Genomic DNA, 23,077 nt, shown 5'->3' with positions numbered 1-23,077 from the left:
ATTTTCAAACTATTTATTGTCAAATTTAGTCTAATAATTGAAATCATGGATGCAATAAGAAACATGAAACAAACACAGCTAAATGTATCAAAAGTATGTCATTGTGATATTAGAATTTTCTGAGACAATGAATTTTGGTTTTTCATTTTTTTCTACTGTAAGAGGTTTTTATTTAATAGAATTTTTGGGCAAAAAAAATCGCAATATATTGCCTTGCTTATAGTATCGCAATATATCGTGATATATCATATCGTGACCCCTCTGTCTCATATCGCCAAATTCTTGCCAATACACAGCCCTAGTGTGTACCTTCATATATACTCTGTAAGTACACCCATATATCACATGTTATATCCCTGTACTTACCCTTTAACTACCCACATACGTACCTTGAATGTATCCCAATAAGTACCAGGTAAGCATCCTGTAATTATATTTATAAGTACTTTTACAATGTAAATAAAGTGTAAATTCTGAGCGCTCAGTTTTCACAGCATCACCTGAAACAAACGAAACACCAGAAACAGCCGCCCAACGTGAGGTTGTGTTTCCATGGAAACGTGATGCTGTTGCCATGGCGTGGAGACACGAGGACTATTTTTGTCCTAATGTGATGACTGCTGGACTCGTCAGTATTTCATGAGGACCGGTCTGCTGGTCTCAGGGAGGGACTGAAGAAGTCTGGTTCAGACGGGTTTGGGTCCGGTTCTGCATCAACAGAACCGGACCCAAACGTTTGGAGCAGGACACTGGTCTGTACTGAGGACAGCTCAGCTATAGCTAAGAGTAGCAAAAGACAAGCCAAAAAATAAAAATAACAAAATACTAGCTGAAGAAAAAAAATATAGCAAAATACCAGCTAAAGGGTAAAATGAGCAAAACACTAGCTGAAAGCTAAACAAAACAAAATGCTAGCAAAAAACAAAGAATAGGAAGAAACTATTATGAGGATGAAGTCAGCAAAATGTTAGCTAAAAGCTAAAACTATCACAGCAAAGTCCCAATAACAAAATACTAGCTAGATGCTAAAAGTAGCAAAATGCTAGCTTGAAACTAAAATCAGAAAATATAAAAGTATAGCAAAAAAGCTACTAAACTCTGGCTATAAGTCATAAGTAGCAGAAGACAAGCCAATAACTAAAAACAACAAAATATTAGCTGAAGTAAAAATGTAGCAAAATACTAGCTAAAGGCTAAAGTTAGCAAAACACTAGCTGAAAGCTAAAACTTTCAAAGCAAAGACCAAATAACAAAAGACTAGCTAGATGCTAAAAGTAGCAAAACTCTAGCTATAAGTCGTAAGTTGCAAAAGACAAGCCGGAAATTAAAAGTAGCAAAATACTACAACTAAATACCAGCTAAAGGCTAAATGTAGTAAAACACTTGCTGAAAGCTAAATAAGGTAAAGTGTTAGCTAAACGTGCAAATTAGTTAAAGGAAAAGCTGGTTAATAAGCTGCAAAACTCTACATGTAGTCAAATAAAAAATAAAAATAAAATACTAACTGAAGAATAAAGGTAGCAAAATAACAGCTAAAGTTGGTAAAACACTAGCTGAAAGCTAAAAAATAAAAATGCTAGCTAAAAGTTAAAAATAGGGAAATGCTATCATAAGGATAAAGTCAGCAAAATGTTAGCTAAAAGCTAAAACTATCAAAGCAAAGTCCAAATAACAAAAGACTAGCTAGATGCTAAAAGTAGCAAAAGGCTTGCCAATAAGTGGCAAAACTCTAGCTATAAGTCATAAGTAGCAAAAGACAAGCCAAAAACTAAAAGTAGCAAAATACTACGACTAAATACCAGCTACAGGCTTAATGTAGCAAAACACTTGCTGAAAGCTAAATAAGGTAAAATGCTAGCTAAACGTGCAAAGTAGCAAAAATAAAGGCTGGTTAACAGGCTGCAAAACTCTAGCTTTAAGTTATAAGTAGTCAAAAAAAATAAAAAATAAAAATAGCAAGTGTTTATGAAGTGAAAACTGCTTTCGTTTACAGAAAAACCCATGAAGCAGAAAAAACACAAGTTTGAAAAATAAGAAGAAACAACAAAAACATAAAACTGCAACACCTGAGGCCCCTCCCTCCCTGGCCCCACCCACCCGCTGCACCTGCAGCACCACACCTGGAACAGCAAACTGAAAACTCAACCAACGTGTTTCTGTGTTTAGGTTCACGGGTTTTACTCTAAAATGTCTGTTTTTTTTCGGAGTCAGAGAGGAAGATGAGGAACAGAACAGAGCGAGCAGAGGAAGATAAAAACAGTTTTACCTGAAGAAGCTTGACCCGGACCCTGTTGTAGGCCTTCAGCCAGCGGACTTTAGATGGAGAGCAGGGAAGGAGGCCGTCCTCGAACAAACTGGATGAAGATGATCCTATCAGCTGTTTTGTTCTCAGACATGGAGATAAATAAATCATCTAAAATCATCGTTTCTCACCAGCTTTTACTTCCATCCGTCTTCACCTCCCAGGCTGCTTTGAGATCCTTCAGGTCTTTGTCGGCTCCAGGTTCTGGCAGCCCGGTGGCCTCTTTCTCAGGCGCCTCGTCCTCAGATGTCTGGTTTAGGAGAGGGGGCCGGCGGTCTGTGGGGGGGCAGTGTCCCGGCTGGTGGCGGTCCTCGGGCTCAGAGCTGAGCTGGGAGCTGACGGAGCTGAGGTTCCCCGACGAATTGTCCAGGGGACTGCAGAGCGGAGAGTCTGGTTAAAAGTGCTGACTCGGCAAAAAAAAATCCAACAAGCTAAAAAAATGAAAGGTTTTTATCCCAACTTTTAATTGTTTAATTGTGAAATTATCAGCAACACTAAAGCTAAGCTAAAATTATCCACAAAAGAGGAGAAACGGAGGCTGCAGAAAGCTTTTTGATTATCAACAAACTTATTTTTAAAAACCTAATTAAATACATTTTGTGTATAAACATGTCTAAAACTACATAATGAACTGGGTGTCATGGGACCTGCTATGCAGGGGAGATTTTCATGCATTGAGCTAACGCTAATGCTAATGCTAACCATTGATAGCAACGAGCGGAACATGGCAAAAACTCTTAATAAATGTACAAAGGGCTCAAATATTTTGCTACAAACTGCAGAAATTATAAGTTTACAAGACTAAATGGGATTATGTTTCACAGGTAAATAATACTTAACTGAAATTAATGATTTGAACGGTAAAACCAGTTTGCTAACATTCAAAAAGCTTCAAGGTATAAAGCTGAACCTTTTTTGTAATCAACTGTCTGTTATCAAATATATTATTTAATGATTCAAACAGGTACAATATGGACTTTTAATGGAATACTGACCTGTTAGACTGTATAAGATTTAATAAATTATGATGTAGACACACTAAAGACAGACATAAAATAATAAAGTCCTTATTTTAAGGATAGTTAAGTTATGTTTTGTACATCACGTATGTGCGTTTTTCAGATTTTAAAAAAAAAAGAAGAAACTACCAGCATCAGAAGAATAATCCTTTGTGACCTGAAATAATTTGCACAGAGTTAAAATGTTTGTGTGTTTTACAGAAATATCTTTGTTAAGTTATTTGCTTTTTTAATGTTACTGACTATTAAACAGCATAAACACATTTGTATTGTTTATTTTTATTTTATTGAATTTAAATGTTTTTGTTAAACATGGATAAAAGATGAATTTTATTGGGTTTTTTTATGTCTAGAGCTCAAATCTGACTGGTAAACACATGAATGAATATCCACGTGTAAAAACACCTATGTTAAGCACAAAATGACAACTTTAATTGTTTAATTATTAGTTTTAAATCTTCCTTTAATTAATCAGAGTTTATAAAAAAATTGAGCTAAAAATAAAAACTGAGAGTTTTTCCACAGAACAATGCCTCACATTGACATCCATTAATTTTGTTCAAACTCTTTAATGCATAATGTAGCTCGTCGCTAACGCAAAACTGTTTATATATATGGCAAAATGAGCCAAATGACAGGTAATGGTCAGGTTTTGAGGAGAAACGGGTCAGGACAGGTGGCCTGATGGCAACAGGGAACAGGTGGAGGAGGGCATCGCAAGACAGAGGAGCAGAAAATAAACATAAAGATCACAAAACTCAGAAAATTAACCTAATAATAAATTATAAAATCTACTGGAGAAGAATGAAAGCTTCACTCAGGCGTCCTGATTCTCTCTCCTTGTGTGACCCGTCCTGCTGTCTGAACGAGACAAATCTGATCCAGATCTTATGTGGTCCTAACTCAGATCCAGATCTGGTGTTTTTCAGAACATTCCCTCACTTCATCAGACTTTTACCTCATTCAGGTAAAAAAGTTAATTTCAAAATAACCTTTTAAACCTGAGACATACAGTAAACAGTGCATTGAGAAGACTTTCTAATAAAATTAAAATTAGTCACAGAGCTGTGAGAAAGCCCCGCCTCCAGGACTCAGGAGGACAGAGAGGTGTGTGACTGCTGCATGATTGAGTCGCCTAACGAGGAAAGTGGCTCGGCGCTTTAACTCCAATGATTTACTCGCTCCTGGCCGTTCGCCAAATTACTTCTCGCTGTTCCTTTCAGACCGGCGTCCAGGCTGCCCGCCTGCACCGCCGCCATAAATCTGCCAGAGTTTGATTCACTTAAACAAACTGGTCGAGGAGCGGAGGGGACGGGGCTCAATAACCGCCTCACCGGTGAGGAGCTAATAAATAAAATCACTGGTTTCTTCCTACATTTTGCTTCCATCACTGTCAGGAAGCCAATAACTGAGGTGGTGCAGTATATTAACACCTGATGGTGAGCACCTTTCTACTGCTGGACCAAGAAACTCAAACTGACACCGAAATATGAAATAACACGAATTTAAAACTATAATTCACTGAAACAAATCCAATAACAATACAAATACTGAAAGTTTCATTTAATAAATGTTTTTATTTTAATCTTTTAAATGCAAATGTTCCTGGTTTTAGCCATGAGCTACAATTTTGCTAACTTTAGCTAAGGTTTTGCTTATTATAGCTATTGTTTTTGTTCCATCTTTTAGCCACTGTTTTGCTTGCTTTAGTGGTGGACATGGTTGTGCTTATCAGATCAAAGCAGAAATAAATTTTCATTTAGCGAATGCGGTTTTACGCTTTGAAAACTGTTAATGAACCAAGTAGCTTCTGCTAAATTGTTCTGTCAATTTTAAGTCCACTAACAGCTAACTAACAAGCTAACATTTACAGCTTTATGGCAATTACCTGATATTGTTAGCTTCAGCTAATTTTTTACTTGATTAGCTGTTTAGCATTAGATTTTTTTTTTTTTTTGCATGTTTAGCATTAGTGAAGTTTTATTTTTAGTTAGCAGATTATGAGTTAACGAAGCTAACTTTTTGATTAGCTGTACCCACTGTGCAATTAGCTTATTTATCTTTTAGGTACTGTTTTGTAATTTTTTTAGCTTGTAGCTATTGCATTGAAACTGTCTTGCTAATTTTAGCATTTGGCAGCTGTTACACAGATATTATTTTTAGCCACAGTTTTCTGAGTTTCAGCTGTTAGTTAGTGTTTTGCTAATTTTAGCTTTTAGATTCTGTTTTGCTAATTTAAAAAAATACCACTCTTTTTACCAATTTGTCTTATCTGTTTTCTTATTTTAACTTTTAGCTAATGTATCTTCACGGTTTTGCTCATGTTAGCTTTTAATTACTTTTCTGCTTGTTTTAGCTTTTAGCTACTGTTCTGCTTGTTTGATCTTAACTTGTTTTTGTTGGTTTTAGCTACTGTTCTGATGGTTTTAGCTTTTTAGCTACTGTTTGAGGTTTGCACTGTTTAGCTTGGATTTGGCTTGTTTTTCAGCTGTTTCAGCTTTCATTTCCTCTTTTTAACTTTAGCCCAGTTTCAAATTTTTCAACAAATTTATTCAGCTCTCGGCATTTAGGAATTTTCAAAGAAAATGCCATTTTTATCAGTTTGTACTCAAAGTTGACAGGCAGGAAAATAGGAAAAGGGTTCAAACAGAATAAAAACTCATCAGCCACAACAAGATGAAGTAGACTGATCTTTTTTTGATCATCTGGAGTTGTCCTGTAGTGAATTATAATTTTACTTATTAGTCCACACAAGGATCAAATGTCAAAGTAATGTCTATGAGGATACCAAAAAGCAGGTTTTCACAGAAGAACATTGCATTTTAACCAAAATTGTGTTGTCATTTTACATAGTGGTGGTCATATTGTTATGGCTGATTAGCAGAGGGAGAATTATTGGGGAAGAAGAAGAAGGAAATGGGATCCATATCTATCTAAAACAGTATGCTAAATGAATAACGTCATTTATCATACAGATACTAGCCTTTTAGCAGCTTTCGCTGTCAACAGATCCTTTGTTCCCAGATCTGCAAGCCTGGTCTCAGGTGTGCTTACTTCACTCTGATCTAACTGGGACGACATCACGAGGTTTTGTTTATCCAAACTTTCTGAAAGAGACCCTGACAGAGAGGGGAAGCCCGACTGTGGCGTTTGTGCTAATGTGTCACAGCTTCCTGTTTTCGACGTTTCCGTCGGTCCTTCCGTGTCGCTTGCATCTGCACCTTCGGTTTCTCCCGAACCTGGAGATGGTTTGTTAGAGTCCGGCTCGTCTAATTCATCTGTGGGTTTCGGACTTTCAGACAGAGGCTGGGACGTGACCGAGGGAGAGCCGGATTCAGGTTTGGGAGAGTCAGAGGCGCCGAACATAGAGCTCAGTTTCAAACCAAACACAGACGACGAAGTTGACGTTTCCTCCTTTCCGGTCAGCTTGTCTTCCTGGAAAATACTGGCTGAAAAGCTTTTAAAACCTGAAAGGAGATCTGTCTGCTGATGCTGGGTCTTAGCAGGAGATGTGGTAGAGAAAAGGGATCCAATAGATGATATGCCATCAGTAGCTACAGACAGAGAGCCAAATTTTGGGGTGGTCAGACTGGGTATATCAAACACACCCTTGGCTTCAGGAGGTATAGTTGGTGCATCTTTAAGAGACTCTTCAGTTCTGGATTCTACTGAATGTTTGCCATTTTCTACATCTTCTACTGGTTCTATGGTAGATTCAATGAGAGAACTCTCGTCTTCCGATTTGTCTTTCCTCTCTGCCTCTTCCACCAGCCCTTTTTCAGGTGAGTCTTCAATGCTTTTAACGTGTCCAACGTCGGTTGAAGGTGTGATTTCTGCATTTGAGTTTAAAGTGTTCCCCGAGTTCATCGGGTTTTCAGAGAGATCATCTGGTCCAGGCTTTGTGTCGACCTGCGGAGGTTCCTCAGACTTTGTTGCCTCTGAACTTTTGAACATACCAAAAAGGTCGCCGGTAATGGACTCTGTCGCAATGCCACTTGGAAGACCAAAGAAAGAGCTTTTCTGTTGTTGTTGTTGTTGTGGCGGTGGCTGATGAGGGGAAGATCCAAAAAATGAGCCAGGTGAACTCGAGAAAAATCCACTAACAGTTGATGATTTACTTGGTGCACTTGAGGAGAACATCGACATGAAGCCAGAAAACGGAGCTGCTTCAGGGACCTTTTGCGGTCCTTGTTGCCTTGGTCCGACCATTCTTGGGCCGGGCATTCTAGGGGACCCCATCTGTGGCCCACCCGTTCTTGGTCCCCCCATTCTTGGTGTTCCCATGGTAGGTCTTGGCGGGCCAGGTGGTCTAACAATGCCTTGCCTAGGCTGTTGAAGTAGTAAAGGGCTAGCCGGCGCTATTGACATTCCACTAGGAGCTTTATCTTCATCTGATGACGAGGCTACTGTCACAACAGCTTCATTTTCACAAGTTTTATCTGATTCATGAGGAATTTCTGCTGCTGCTTTAAGTTTTGTCTCAGTTGGCTCCTTTACAGTTATGTCAGATGAGAGGTTGGAGTCTCTCTCGGTTAAATCTGCAGTTGATTTTTCTGAAACATCCACAGTTACCTCTTTGGTTAACATTTCCACATCTGTGATCGCTGTTTGTTCTTCACCGGTAATTTTCAGAGATTCATCAGAGAGGTTTTCAACATTGCTAACTGCTGTTTGTTGTATACTGGAAACTTCTAAACACTCTTTGGGTGATTTTTCAACAGCTGCAACTGGAGGTTGCCTCTCTCTATCGTCCTCTGAAAGTTCCTGAAATGAGTTTTTATCAACCTTAACTGAACTTTGTTCTTCACTAGAGACCTTTGAAGTTTCCTCAGGAGATGTAGCAGCATGAATAACTGCTATTTGTTGCGTACCGGAAATTTCTAAACCCTTTTCAGGTGATTTTTCAGCAGCTGCAACTGAAGGTTGATTTTCTCCATCATCCTCTAAAAGTTTCTGAAATGAGTTTTCATCAATTGTAATTGATTTTTGTTCTTCACTAGAAACCTTTAAAGCTTCCTCAGGAGATGTAGTGGCATCTATAACAGCTGTTTGTTCTTTGACAGCAACTTTCAGAGTGTCTTCAGTTTGATCCTGCAACTCTGAAATTATGACTACGTCCTCAACAACAGGTTTTATCTCTTCCACATTAATATTAGCACTAGTGGATATTTCACTAGAATCTGCAACATTTTCTGGCGCTTGGAAAGTGCAAATCCTTTCTGATGGATGACTGACCTCAGCTAAGTCACTTTGATTAGAAGTGCTTTTAATTTCCAAAGCATGAACTTGAGATTCATCAGCTTTGTGCCCAACCTCTACCACATCTTCTGTGTCTTTATTTTCACTTAGAATGTCTGATTGTGTCTCGCTAACTTGTTTTGGTGTCTCTATTTCTGGTAAACTACTTGCGACATTTAATTCATCTACAATGGAAGTTTCAGACATCACTGAAGCATTTTGGTTAAAAGAAAGATCTAATTGGTTTGTAGTTTCTTTATTTATGTCTATTTGTGGATAATTTTTAGCAACCTCTTTGGCTTTATCTTGAAAATCTGCGTGTGGCTCCTCAATCGATGATGTAGAAGAAGGCTCAGTCGGTAAATGTGTGACAGAGTCATCGTGGTCATCCTTTACTTCTTTTACAAAAACTTCTGCATCTTGGAATTTTACTTCCTGTGAGGTCGTGTCTTCTTTGACAGGAGCATTTTTTTCTGGCTCTGTTTTGGTTTCGTCTAAAAAAGACATTCCGAACAGTCCAAACCCAGTTTTAGATTTATTACCATCAGAAATCCCCGCAAGGGAAAACACAGAAGACACTTTAAAACCACTGTCCGACTCTGCCGGTCTAGAAACTGCAGGTTGTGCTTCTGATGATTCTTGGTTTGGTCCGCTAAACATAGAGAACAGTCCCTTCCCTGAGCTCTCTGGAGCACTGGGTCTTGGTGGTGTAACTGTTGGTGCAGGTGCACATCTTCTCGGTCCAGTTTGAGGTTGGGAACCCAGACTGCCAAACTTAGAAAACAAACCTGGGGTGTCCTTATGTGTTGCAGAACCTTGTAGGATGCCACCAAACAGAGAAGATCCAGTGGAAGGTCCTCTTGGTGTGGGACCAACACCTGGATGACCCTTGGGACTGGGTGGTTGTTGAGGTGCAGATGTACCAAACATGGAAAACAGGCCTTTTCCTGGAGACTCTTTGGGGGGAGGACCTCTGGGTCTCACACCTCCAGCAGTTGGAGCCCTTGGACCAAATGGTGGCTGAACACTTGAACCACCAAACATGGAAAACAGACCTTTTCCCTGCGGCTCTTGTTGAGTGGACTGTGGTACTGTGTCTTTGGATTCAGATAAAGGAGAAGTATTTAAACCACCAAACATTGACAGCAACCCTGTCCCAGAGGTGTCTTTGGTAGAGGAGCCAGGAAGAATTCCACTGAGTACTGATAATCCAGTTTGAGAGGCCGTTTGTTGTGGGGTTTCTGTAGAACCACTAAACAATGAAAATATACCTATTCCCATTTGCTCATTGGTCTGTTCAGTTTTGGGTAGATCAACTTTGACAGGTGCACTATCCTCCTTGGGGACAGCAACCTTCTCAGCAGGAGAGCTGATGGGAGCTGGCTCAGGTTCAGACAGAGCGGCATCCTTTTCAGATTTGGCTTGACGATGTTGGTCCTCTTCAGCTGATTCTTTCAGAGTACACTGAACCGTTTCAGGTAACACAGACACAGCTTCTGAAAGTTTGTTTTCATCTTTGATGGATGGCTCCTCTGCTGATTTAACACATTTTGGTATTTTTTCAACCAAAGTTAGGTTTTCTTCCTGACAAACCAAATCACTGGGAGGAACCTCGAGTGGTGCTGTGTCTGAAGTTGATACATTTGAGTCCGTTGAAGTTAATGGAAGTTCCTGCTTGCAAGCCACATTTGACTCAACATTTGAGAAGTTTGCACCTGTAGCCGAACTCTTCTCAGTCAAGATGTGCTGCGAGTCTTGATTATTTGGTGGGGTCTTGACCTCGTCTACAGATATTTCAGTAGATTCTTTTATGATACTGCTTTCATCTTTAGATTTATCTGACTCTGAAACAATAATATCCGATAAAAATTCATCTTGGTCCGGTGTTTTTTCCGAATCAGGCGAGACATCTTCAAAAGCACCAACCTCTGTGACATCAGGTTTGCTGCTTTCACTCATTTCATGTTCATTCAGCTCTTCTTCTGGTGAGCTTGCCGCAGAGATGAAAATGTGAGGCAGTCTAACGTAAGGTTTAAGATCCTCTGGTTCATTGTCTGTGCTGAAAGGAGGCATGTCCTGGGAGTTAATGCCAATGTAGATAGACCTCAGCTTTCTGCTTTTCTCTTGTGGTTCATTAGGTATACAGGGAACCTCACTCAGTCCACTGTTGACAGTGATAGATTGTGTGGATAAAGTCAGTTTACGCTCGTCTGAAACTGGCTGTTGTGATGTGTCTGATTTATGCACAGTTGTTTCATTTATCACAATTTCTTCTGATGTAGCCTCTGGCAGTGTTTGAGAAATTTCTGCTGAGCCATCAACACTTTGACTTTCTTTGTGCAGGTTGTTTTCTGGCAGTTTAACTGGGGATGTTTCAGGAATGGGCGATACTTTCTCTGCTGCTGTTCTTTCTGTGCACACATTTATTGCTGCATGTAGTTGTTGACAGTCTTGAGACAGATTTGGAGGTTTAAAAGCACCCGGTAATGACCGATGACCCTCCTTATTTGAAATCCAACCTCTGGGTTTAGAGGTGAGAGGTATTTTTGGAGTTAGCTCTGTCTGTATGGCTGCAGATTGATCTTTAGATAATTCTGAAGATGAAACTATTTTAATTTGAGGAGTCACTGGTCTGGATTCAGCATTACCTTGTATATGTGCTACTGTACAAGAGCTAGAACTTGACACAATGGGCGTTTGTGCATTAGAGGTAACCAATTCTGTCATTTTAACATGGGTAACTGGGGCGAATGTATCTCGCCTGATGGGTAGCATTTGTGGTGGAATATCTCCTTTACTGTGGTCCACAGGTTTAGACACAACCATGGCATGTTGGGAAACAGGAGCAGATGAATTTGCACTTTCAGATTGTGCATTCAAATCACTAAATAATGAAATCAAACTCCTGACAGAGGAGGATCCTGCTGATGTTACCGGTATCTGTGGTTCACGTCTGAAACCCTGATCCTGACCACTCGTGTGAATTGTTGGCACTGAGGTGGATTGTGATGAAGGTGCTTTAGCTTGTGAAGCATATTGAAATGAATCAATGCTGCTTGAAGTTAGGGTCGATGTGCGATAATGCTGAGAAGTGATGTTGTGTTGGTTTAAATCAGGTGGTTTTGAGCCCTGAAGAGGTCCTTTTGCATAACCGACTGCGCGTGACGGGCTTTGGCTGTGCACAGATTGTCCCACTCCAGGTGACACAGAAGTATCAGTTCTCTGACTTTCAACTACTTGCTGAATATTTAAATCTTCTTTCAAAGACAATGTGGTGGTAACAGTTGCACTAACCAGAGGCTGGGTAGAGCAAGGAACAGGTGGCTGACTGCTACTAGTCATTATTCCACTTTCTTCTAACTCCTCCGTGCTCCCACAGCTCTCTACCGTCGCCTGCTTGATAAGAATTTTGGGTCTTTGGGTCATGTCATGCTGACCACTTGTATCTTGGTTTTGCAACTTCAGTTTACTTGCCTGAGAGATCGGCATTTCCACACCGGGATGCTGGAAATGCTGCTGTGGAACTGAATGTTGAGGTTTGTTTGGAAAGATTTGTTGAGGTTTATTTGACTTGTCATGTGCACTGCTGATGTGCTGATATGCAACATTATGGGGCAACTGAGTAGATTTGCTGCTCTGCACAGTCTTTGGGACACAATACTGAAGAGGTACTGTTCTTCGTTCAGTTGGAACCAAATGTGGGAGTGAAGGCTTTGCTGGTTCAGAATGTATTCCCGTCTGCGGTCCATACTGTATTCTGGGTTGAGTGGCTGCTTGCTGATATGACTTCTGAGTTTGAAAAGACAGGGAGTCGTTTCTGAACTCCATAGCAGCATTTGCAGGTGTATACTGTTGCAGATGGTCCAAACTGGGTTGAGGTAGGACACGAGGAGCAGTAAAATCCTCTGCATTTTGCTGATTACTTATTTTGTTTGGAAGATCCACAGTTAGGTCAACAATACCTACGGATGTTTTCATTTCTGATTGCCTTTTAGTCTGCCCTTTGTCAGATATTTCTTTCTTTACTTTTACATTAGTAAAGTCCATAGGCTCTCCATCTTTTAGTTCAGTTAGACTTTTTAAAGGTGTACTGGTAGTTAGGCAGTCTTTTGCTGAAAAATCTATGGGCCTATTTTGTTGCTGCACGTTCTTGAAGGTCATATTAGAAAATGCTGTATTGAAGTGAGACGTAGATATCTGTCTATGAAGAGTCTCAGTTGTGGTGATTTGTCTTTTGTGTTGACAGGCAGATTGCTCCACTATGAGCGGAACACCAGCAGAACAGTTCGTTGTTGCGTCCGTCTTGTGTCTGACCAATGGTACAACTTCAGAGGACGATGTAATAGATGTTGTTTCAGACTTGTTCTGTTTGGAGTTCGAAGACATGTCTATGGAGTTTCTGATGGAATTGGCAGGTGCTGATGATTCTCGACTTTGGACAAACACTTGGATCGGTTTCTGAGGTTCTACCACTCTTGTTTGTTGCCTTTTCGGATGCTCCTGGGGGTGATGTGTCTCCACAATCAACGGGACACCAACAGTTTCATCATGAGAATATGATAAACTTGATCGTCTCGTTTGAACCAGTGATACTGGATCGGAACTAAGAACCACTTTGTCAGATTTGGATGTCTTTGTTGACATGTCTAGTGTATATTTAACAGAGTTTGCTGGAGCTGTACTGAGTGAAAGTGATCTGACAATGGACTGGGACCCTCTTGAGCATAGCATACCTCTATTACTGCAGAGTGGATACTGTTGAACAGGAACTGTGTCTATCATGGGCATTTCTTGCACAAAGAACTTGTTTGATTGCACTTGACTTGTTGATTCTGGGTGAGTTTGCTCGACTATCAGTGCAACACCAACAGAATCTCTCCTGGCAACTTCTCTAGCACTTGGCTTATTGACGAGGGGAACTGCCTGATCTGAAGCGAACTCATCTTTGGGAACTGTTTTCTCCAGCTTGGCTTCACCTGGCTTGGGTGACATATCCAACACTTCTGTAGTGGCATATTGTTTGGAAGTAAAAGCCTCCTGTGTTTGTTGTGTGACTGGTAACTGTGAAGGTAACTGAACTAAGCACCCATGTTTGCTTTGCCAAGGTTGTCCTTGAATCATAACAGAGCCAGAGTCACAATTAGACTGATTGCTGAGCCATTGCTGAGCATTGGTAGGTAAATTCTTATCCATATTTGGATCCATTTCCCTTGAAATGGCAACAGAATTAGGAGTGTCTTTCACTGAGCTGGTTGGCTCCTCATCTTGCCTACTCTCTGGTGATACTACTTTATATGTCAAGTCAATAAATTCTTGACAACCTGAGCTTTGGTCTGTCTCAACACGAGCCAATGAGTTTTTCCTGGTCAATGACATTGCCTCGCAGACAGGAGTGTTTGCTGGCACAACAGTTTGCTGCATGGTCTGCACTGTTGTCTTAACAGACATATCTACTGAGGCTGTAACCGAGTTTGCTGGTGCAGAGATCTGATACCGTTGAGCTTTTTCATTAGAGCAGAAAACATGTGTAGGCGTTGATATCTTTAAGTCACTGGAAATTTGCTGTGTTAGACCAGCTGCAACTATTGGTGAACTTTGCAGTTGCTGCTGAATGGCTACTTGTTTTCTCATCTCAGGGCTCTGGAAGGGAGAGGTCAATACAGGTTTTATTGACTCAGTTCTAGAGGTTTGTTTGACACTTTTATCAAGGTCAGAGTCTTTGCTGGAAAGATGTACAGCTCTAGAGAGCTTTGCCAGGGAATCTGCTGCTCCTTTCTCTGAGACACTGAAAGTAGTTTGATTTGTTTGCACTCCTTTAGGTTTGCTTTGGAAGGATGGAAGTTGCTGAGTACAGAGTGCAGAATGGTTAATACCAACTTCTGGCCTGGACAAACTTCTCGTTGATTGGTTTTGTTGGTTAAATACCCTCCACTGCTTGGTCTGAGATTCATCTTGCAATGTGCCCACACTTTCTAACTTTGGCCATTCAACTTCTTCTTCTTTTGTTTCCTTGGTAAGATCTACAACAGTTACGTCCTCACCAGTAAAATCCAAACTTGTCTCAGAATCAATCTGCTTCTTTTCTTTGAATCTTTTCAATTTGTACATCGTACAATCAACAATCTCGGTTCTCTGTATAGATTCAACACTAGCTTCAGTGTCTTCTTTTTGTTGGGCATTTTTGCTTTTGCTCACCGTGGCAGAAAAATCCAAAACTTTCTGGCACATTTGAGGGCTGCTTGGAGGGAAACATGGTTTTTGAGTTCTGTTGTAAAGGTAGGCTTCACTATACTTAGCTGGAGTATTCAATATGTGCAATTGTGGTTCTTTAAACGAATCTTGTGGTTGTTTTTGAGATGGAGAACATGTTTGAGTCACTCTTGGAGATCCATTCTCTTTGTCACGCATCCCTGTAACAATGTTCTTATTAGCTTGGGGTAATATTCTGGGTTTATCTGCTTGAGACAACTGCTTGGTAAGGTGTGGTCTCTGCGAAGAAACAGAAGGCACAGTTGATGTAGAAATCTTGGTTGAGCTAGCAGTTGCTGTTTGTGCTGGGGAAGCTGGAGAGACACTTGTCAAACTAACTGTTGGTAGTTCTGGCAGCTTCCTTCCTGTTATTTTTGAAGTTGATGGAGTCTTAGCAGTTATGGTCGAAGTCTCAGAAACCTTACTGGACACAGTCGCTGATGTAGATGTTGACGAAAGTGGTTTAGGTTTACTTGTATCAGTGTTGGTGGATTTTCCGATGGTTCTCGAAGGTATGGAGCTTGCTGTTTGTCTTGATTGGCCTGCATGCATATCATCTACATGAGCAATCTTGATTTCAGGAATAGGATATGGTTTGTTTTGAAAGACTTGTCTTGAATTACGAGGAGGAGAAGATGAAACAATGTCTTTAAGCCCTTGATTCTTCCAGTACGGTCCTCCGTGTCCTCCTTTTAGGGACTTCAAACTAAAATCTTCTGCTTCAGGAAGCTCTTCTTGAGGAGTGTGAGTGTTTTGTATGGACTCCACATTTATCTTTTTAAGCTTATACACACTAAAGTCAACAGCTTGCTCTGCTTGAGAAGATACAGACTCTTGAAACATTTGAGAGAAGCTTTCCAAATTCATGTTCATGACTTTTTCACCTTTTTTAAGGGCAGACGTCAGGTTCATGGGTGTGTCGGGTTGGAACAAGTTGTTCAGCTGATTGTCAGGGACCCAGAAGCCTTTACTTTCATCACTGAGGGGGATTTTAAAACCACAAAGAGTCACTTTGTCCATTTCTCTTTGTTTCAGAATATTAACAACATTTTCTGTGATGTTTCCTAAAGTTTGCATATTCTCTTCTGTGGCGCAGGCGTAGAGGTGCTTTCCTGATTTATCTGTTAAAAGAGAATATATATAGTTTTCATCTGTGTAAATGTAGTATCCACAGTCCCCTGCTTCAGCTGGCCACCACAACCCTTGTTCTAATAGTGAAAGCCATTGTTGGTACCACTCAGAATCTTCAAACTGCACATCATCATCTGCATCACCTGCAATCCCTGCAAACCTGCTTAAATCCATGGCGCTGCGTCTTAAGTCAACAGGGCCCTTTTTTGTTGCAAGACTTTTCAAAAACTCAGTGGCTGACTTCAAATCAAAGTTTTCATCTTGTAAGCAATTGTTACCAGCGCCTTCTGTACCATTTTTGCTGAACTCTTGAACATTGTATTCCGCAAGGGACTGGCATCGACTCAACTTCGCCTTTGACTTTTCCGTGGACAGATTCATCGCGTCACCTCTAGCAAGCCAGTGTTTTCTGTTCACATTAAGTTCATTCAAATGATCACAGCTGCTCCAGGGTTTCTTATTTCTGCAGCTCATATCAAACAAAATAAGATCTTCACCTGGATCAAGGAAACGGTTTCTGTTCTCAAAAAGCTGAGCAGCAGCATCTCTCCAAGGATGAGAGGGTACATTGAATCCACTGATATCCATATCTTTAGGATTTAACCAAATGTGGTTCTCCCATTGAGGGGCAACAACTGTGGGTGCTGCGTGACCCTGGTATGCCTGGTCCTCCTGGACTTGGGTGGCAAAAGCTTCAGCTTGGATATAGTCATTGAGTTGTTGCCACAGCAGAGCTTCTATCAGACACTGATGGTCATAAAGCTCTGGTGGAATAACTCCATGTTCTGTAAAGTTGTATAAGAGGTCCCTGTAACCGTACTCGTTAGCTGTCCCATACAAGAGATGCTGTATTTCCTCAAGATAACGCTGTGTTGGGGAGGTTGTAGGATCTTGTCTAACTTGTGAAGGACAATTAACAACTGGATTTATTGAACTAGAAGTTGGAAGTGAAGCTACACTTGAAGGTAAACCCTCTAAACTATTAGAAGTTATACTTCCCTTGCCATGAGCAGAAGTATTACTGTCTCTTTTGAAAATACTGGATAACAAACTGGGAGACGAGCCGGTCGTGGTGGTTTTCGGTTCTTCCTTTGCAGGCTGAGGTGAGGATGGCTGCTGCGTTTTTGATGGTGGCTCTTCTGTGGCGCTAAAAAAACCAGAAAGAAAACCTTTTGGAGGCGGATCTTTTGATTCCTTCTCAGCGGATGCTTCTTGAACAGGTTGCACCTCCACTAGTTTAGTCCTCTGGATCTGTGGTCTGCTCTGACCTGTATGTGGCTGCTGTTGTTGCTGTGCTGTTTGAGGGCTTACCTGTTCGACAGGTGACTGTTCTACAGTAGCTGAAATCTTGTTTAACAGGCCAGAGAATAATCCTGGAGTTTGCTCTGATTTTACAGCTGGTTCTTTGAGCTGAGGAGGTTGACTTTGTTGTTGTTCCTGAGGTATATCATCACCAGATGCAAGCTTACGGATACCCGAAAGCAAGCCTCCAGTTTGACCAGCCGGCTGGGTTGATGTTTGTTGAGGGCTCGTCATTTTACCCGGTAGTTGTTGATGAGGTGGTGACGGTCCAAATAGACCAGATAAGAATCCTCCCTGCTGACTGGTTTGTTCAGGTTTATTGGTCTGCTGGGAGCCAGCCTGTGCACCGGGCTGTGGCGGTGCATTTTCATTAGATGCTAACTTATTAAAAAGCCCTGAAAATAACCCGCCCTGCTGAGGTTCTGGTGCAGTGTTAGCGGGTTGTGAAGGGATCTGGTTTTGCCTCCGCAGCGGCTGCCTGTTCCCTTGTTGGGGTTGCTGCTGGTTTTGATGACTAACTGGAGTGTTGGAGCCTGATGAAAACAGCCCAGAGAGAAAACCTCCCTGTTGACTGGGTGGTTGTTGGACTGGTCTGGGTCCTGGTCTTTGTGCCTGCTGTTGAGGCGGCTGATTCCCTGTTGCAGACTGTGGTGTACCTACATCTGTAATTTTGTTAAATAATCCACTAAGCATCCCTCCAGGACCACTTGAGGACTGCGGCGGAGGCACTTGGTTTGGCTGATGCAGATGTGGTTTATCTGCTGGTTGTTGATTTGGTGGTTTTTCAGATTTGACACACTGTGGCTGGCTTTGTGAGGGCTGGGATAGGGTTGCAGAGGCAGAGTCTTGTCCCCCAATTCCAAACAAACCAGACAGTAGACCACCTTGACTTGGAGATGTTTGTTGTGGGGAGGGTTCTGTAAGTTTTAACAAACCCCCAAATAATCCACCAGACTGAGACACAGGTGGTGTTTTTGGAGGTGTTTGTTCTGCTGTGGGCTGATGATCTGAAGCTCCTGGTTGCTGGTCTGGTTTGTCAGCAGATCCTTCAGATGAACCAAACTTCAGCCTTGACAAAAGCCCCGGTGACTGAGCAGGAGGAGCTGCACTTTGACTCGAGTTTTGTCCAGGTCCTTCTGTTTTAGTTGCTTCATCAGCTGCTTTTGGCTGCGACTCTTGATTCGATGATGTCTGCTGAGACCCAGGGTGGATTATTGAATCTGTGGCTTTTTTCAAAAACCCTGAAAGGAGTCCTTGCCCTTGAGCTGGAGTTTGGCCAGACTGGTCTGCTGGTGACATAGGCGGATTTGAAACCGCATCAGACGTTAACTTTAGAAGTCCAGATAACATTCCTGGTTGTTGTGTCGCAGAACTTTGTTGTGTCTGGAGAGAAGATGGGGAAGACGGTGAAAATAATCCAGAGAATAGACCGCCCTGATGAGGCTGACTTTCCCCTTCGTGAGTTTTCTTGTCAAACAAATCTGTCTGGCCTATTTTTAGCAACCCAGACAGAATTCCTTGAGGCTGTGAGGTTTCTGGTTGTGATTTGCCTTCTGTGACTTTGGGAGGACCTTCCTCTTCAGAAGCAACATTTGTTTCTGCTAACGGTTGCTCCTGAAAGGGTTGCTCTGCACTGGAGGCCGTGCTCTTTGAGGGATCAGGGGATCCCTCCTCAGGCTCAGTTTGACCGCAGGGTTTGGTTAGAGTTACAGTGGGAGTCATTTGTTTTGTTGCAGGTTCCTTGGCAGGGTCACCTGGCGCAACCTTGAACAGGTTAGAAAACCACCCGGTTCCAGCATTTCCTTTTGGTCCGCTTTCAAACAGGGCGGCACGGCTTGGAGAAGCAGATCTTGCAGGAGAAGGCGATGAAGCATTTGAGGTGGTCACATCTTCTCCGGATCCTAATTTAAGAATATCTGACAGAAGACCCTTATCCACTTTTGGTGGGGTTGATGTGGAAGCGTTTTCTGAGAAAAATGGGATTTTTAATTTGCTCCCTAAAAATGACTCCTCTGGAAGTTTAGTGTCTGGCTGTGAGGAACCTTCTGGAGGACCAGTGGATATGAGGGTAGACAGAGATTTCTTAAAAGGGCTGAAGAACCCTGTTTCCATTGAACTGGCCTCAGGTTTTGCTTCGGACGCTGCCGTCGTTCCTCTTTGCTGAATATCTGGCAGTTCACCGGACGACTCTGTCTCTGGAAGTAGCTCTACTGACCCACTTCCTGTTTCTTGGGAAAGCTCAATTGACCCACTTCCTGTATCTGGCAGCAAATCAACCGACCCACTTCCCGAATCCGGCCTCTCAGTTTGCGAGTCCTGTCGATTAGGACCTGACGATTGGGAGTCTCTACTTGCAGCAGATTCACTTCTTTGCACAGATGGCTGAGGCGACGGCTCTCTGGAGAAAAGCCTCAGAGGACTCAACCTTCCCAACAAAGACTCCAACCCGGACTGGCTACCAGCCTCCGCGCCGACATGCTCCGGCGTCTGATTGGCGTCGACTTGTCGGCTGGGTTCAGAGGAATGAAAAGGCAGAAGAGACTGAAGAGAAAACTTCTCCGTCGTGGGCTCCTGACAGGCAGGCGGCACCACGGCCACTGGGGGTGACGCTCCACCACTTTTGGGAATAAATGCAAGCAGCTTCGAAATGCCCGACTCTGGTTGCGGGGAACCTTGGGAGGTAGGCGGTTCTGTTGGAGCAGAACCTTCCGAAGCGTCGGGATTAGCTTTGGGGATGAACGAGAGCAGTTTTGAGATGCCAGACTCAGATGGTGATGGTTGAGGGGCGGGACCGGGGGTTTCTACGTCCGTGGGAGACTTTGATCCTGTTATTGAACTGAACAATGAGCTCATTGCATTTTTCACTCCACTCATGCCTTGTTCAACAGAGCTCTCCTCCTTAACTTCAGTTTTTTTATCCTCTTCCTGTTGCACAACTTTACTCTCCATTGGCAGAGTTGGGAGTTTTCTTCTAGCTGGTTTGGGCATTGATTCATATTTGAGGATCTCCTCCTCTTTGACGGCCAGGTACTGAGACACCGAGTGGACTAAGCTCCGCAGCTCACCTATTGGATCTATGTATTCATCACCGGGTTCTTCTGGAGGAGACAACGGAGGATCCTGTTCATATTCTTGTCCTTGAAAAGTGGGCGTATATTTTCCAGGATAATAGTAGTTCTCATATTCACAATCAGCATCTCCCTCCGTGAATGTCAGATCCTCCAGTTCCTCCTCGGACCCAAACGAGTACTGCATTTCGTCGGAACCAATCGAGTTGTACTCAATCCTCCTCCTGACGCCTTCAGCCTCCTCTTGAGCGGCTTCTTCCTCACAAAAAGCTGCGTAGTTCTCCAGCGTGTCTTCCAAAGCGGTTTTGGCCCAGAGCCTGGTCTTGTAAAGCAGACTTTCTGTGTCTGTCGGCTGTCGGAGCTGCTTGATGGATGGAATTATGTCGATTTCAGGGGGAGACGTCTCGTCTTCAAAGCTGCCAGCTTCCCTGTAAACTAATCTGACCTCTCCGCTGCCGAAGCCACGCCTTTTTCTTTGCGCCCCGTCGTTTGTCTCCGGGGAGAGTCGGGCGCATTCCACCACTGTTTGATAAAACCTGCTGCCTTTAGACTCACAGCTGTCACCGATTCTGTAGATGATGCTTTTATCTTCGTCCTCCCACAATTTCTGCTCCGAGTCTAAATAGTCATCCAAGAGACCCGAGTCAGGCACTTTGTATCTGCTCTCCCAGTCCTCCACTCCCATACCCGAGTCAACGGGGATTATTCTAGCTCCCCTCTTACTGTTCGATCTTTAAGATTTAAGTTTTTAAAAAAAGGTAAACAGGAAGCAAAACGATGCAAAGAAAGAAAGAAGGAAAAAAGAAAAATAAAGAAGCATTAAACAGAATTAAACAGGCAACAAAAGAGATGTAAAAAGTTGTATTTTTTACATATAATAACACTTTTAAATCTGACATTCTGCAACTTATTATCAGCCATTACCTGAATGGGTTTGTATTTACCTGGCGGCCCTCACGTCTCTATAATCCAGTTCGTAGCCCTGACCCGAGTCAGACTCCCTGGACAGACTCTGGTGCTGGACTCTGCGCCCGATGGGGTACTGGTGGACGGACGAGTTTGTCTGCGAGGTGTTGTGGAACCGTGGTGGTCTGGTGCCAGTTTCGCTGCGGTAATCACTGTCCCGGTCATCCACGGCACTGTCGTGGTCATCGTAAGCTAGGTCGTAGAAACGGACGGGTTAGTGTGACGCTCTGACGTTTCTGTCCATCAGCAGGCGACACAGGGTGGGGTGCATGTCGCCGGCTGCTTTTCAGGCCAGAGATCCAAACTTATGATGAGAGGGGATGAAGTTAGAGCCGCTTTGGTCTCAAAAATTATTATTTTTTTAATAACAGACAGAAGGGCCGGCCCGTGGCATAGGCGGTGTAGGCAAACGCTAAGAGCACCCTCCATGTAGGGGTGCCAAACGGGGTATCAAATAAATATTTTATAACTTTTTATCAGACTTTAGTTGATTTAGTCTGTAGAATAATCACTGATTCCTCAGGTTTGTGAAGGTAATTTCTTACAGAGTATAATAATGAGAATGGAAGTTTCAGTTCTGATCTCAGATAAAGTTCAGGTTAAAGTCTGGTTTTCATTGTTCTACCGTCATAAAATACTGATTTTATTTTTGCTTTATTAATCCCAAACATTTAGTAAAATGCTCCTAAATAGCTGAAAAATACATCATTTTGAGCGTACCTCTGGACCCCCCTAGAACTGCTTCACTCCACCGCTGCTCTTTAACACTAACAGGTGTTATTGTTAGGTTTTTTTTATTTGACAACCTGGTTTCTAAAGAATAAAAATAATATCAAAGAAAAACTATTTAATTTGGTCTGTGAATGGATGAAAATTGGAAGTGAGGTTAGAAAATTGCACAAGGGGGACCACCTGGGGGCACAAGGGGCTCCAACTTCTCTCAGGCCGGCCCTGACAGACAGACAGGGATTACACTGGCAGTTAATGTTTTAAGGAAAAATCTGAGCATGTGTTTGAGGCAATGCTCACCTACTACCACCCAAATTACACTTTGATATTTGTAAAACTGCCTGACTTGTAGCTATTTCTGTTTGCTACAGTCAGTTAGCGTTGGCAGCCATCTTGGATTTAGTGACTCCGCAGGTTAATCAGTTGTAGATTCATCCAGTGTTCTAAAAGTTTCATTCATTTCATTTCACTTATTTTTATTATTTTTCTTTTATTTAATTTTTATTTAAATTAGGACCATGCATATTAATCAACATGTCGGCAGTAAGCATCAATGTAAACATGCCGGAGTTAGCACAATAGCTAGATTTCATCCGTTGTCCTGAGGCAGGGAAGAACAAGAAGCATCACATAAAACAAAGAGCAGAGAATAATACAAACATCACTTATATAACACAGAACAAACAAAGTGAAGTCAAAATGAGGATATCAAGACAGACAGTAACATATGAGTGCACCTCCAGTTAGTTTTCAACCAGTGTTTTAAAGCATTTTTAAAGCTGGAGCAGGTGCCACAGTTCCTCCTATGAGCTGGCAGTGTGCCTCTGATGGACACCAACATTTAGTCCTACATTACAATCTCCTCTGGTCACTGCCCTTGTGTTTACTGTATTACTTGTTTTATTGCTTATAAAATACATTAAAGGAGGAGGAGCAAGTCCATTTAAAACTTTAAAAATAAGGCAAGCATGCGTAAAAAAACTGATAACTATCAAAATGCAAAAGGTTGTACTTAGGTATGATGTTACAACAAAGATACTGTAAAGGCTTTTTGTCAAGAATTTTAATAGTTT

The 23,077-nt window shown here is 42.1% G+C and overlaps 1 protein-coding gene across 1 annotated transcript in view; it reads right to left on the bottom strand.

Moving 5' to 3' along the window:
* LOC106525446 (uncharacterized) overlaps window positions 1-12,607 on the bottom strand; it is a gene marked incomplete in the record, with an annotated part of 101,552 nt that extends 88,945 nt beyond the window's left edge. Inside the window, 3 exon segments of the mRNA XM_014019699.1 lie at window positions 2,267-2,354; window positions 2,434-2,676; window positions 6,305-12,607. Coding sequence (XP_013875153.1) covers window positions 2,267-2,354; window positions 2,434-2,676; window positions 6,305-12,606 — 6,633 coding nt within the window.
* Between the last annotated feature and the right edge of the window lie 10,470 nt (window positions 12,608-23,077).

Source organism: Austrofundulus limnaeus, unplaced genomic scaffold (genome assembly GCF_001266775.1).
Source record: "Austrofundulus limnaeus strain Quisiro unplaced genomic scaffold, Austrofundulus_limnaeus-1.0 Scaffold226, whole genome shotgun sequence".
NCBI lineage: Eukaryota > Metazoa > Chordata > Actinopteri > Cyprinodontiformes > Rivulidae > Austrofundulus > Austrofundulus limnaeus.
The sequence above is the reverse complement of the archived record's forward strand: the minus strand, read 5'-3'. Positions and strand labels throughout refer to the sequence as shown.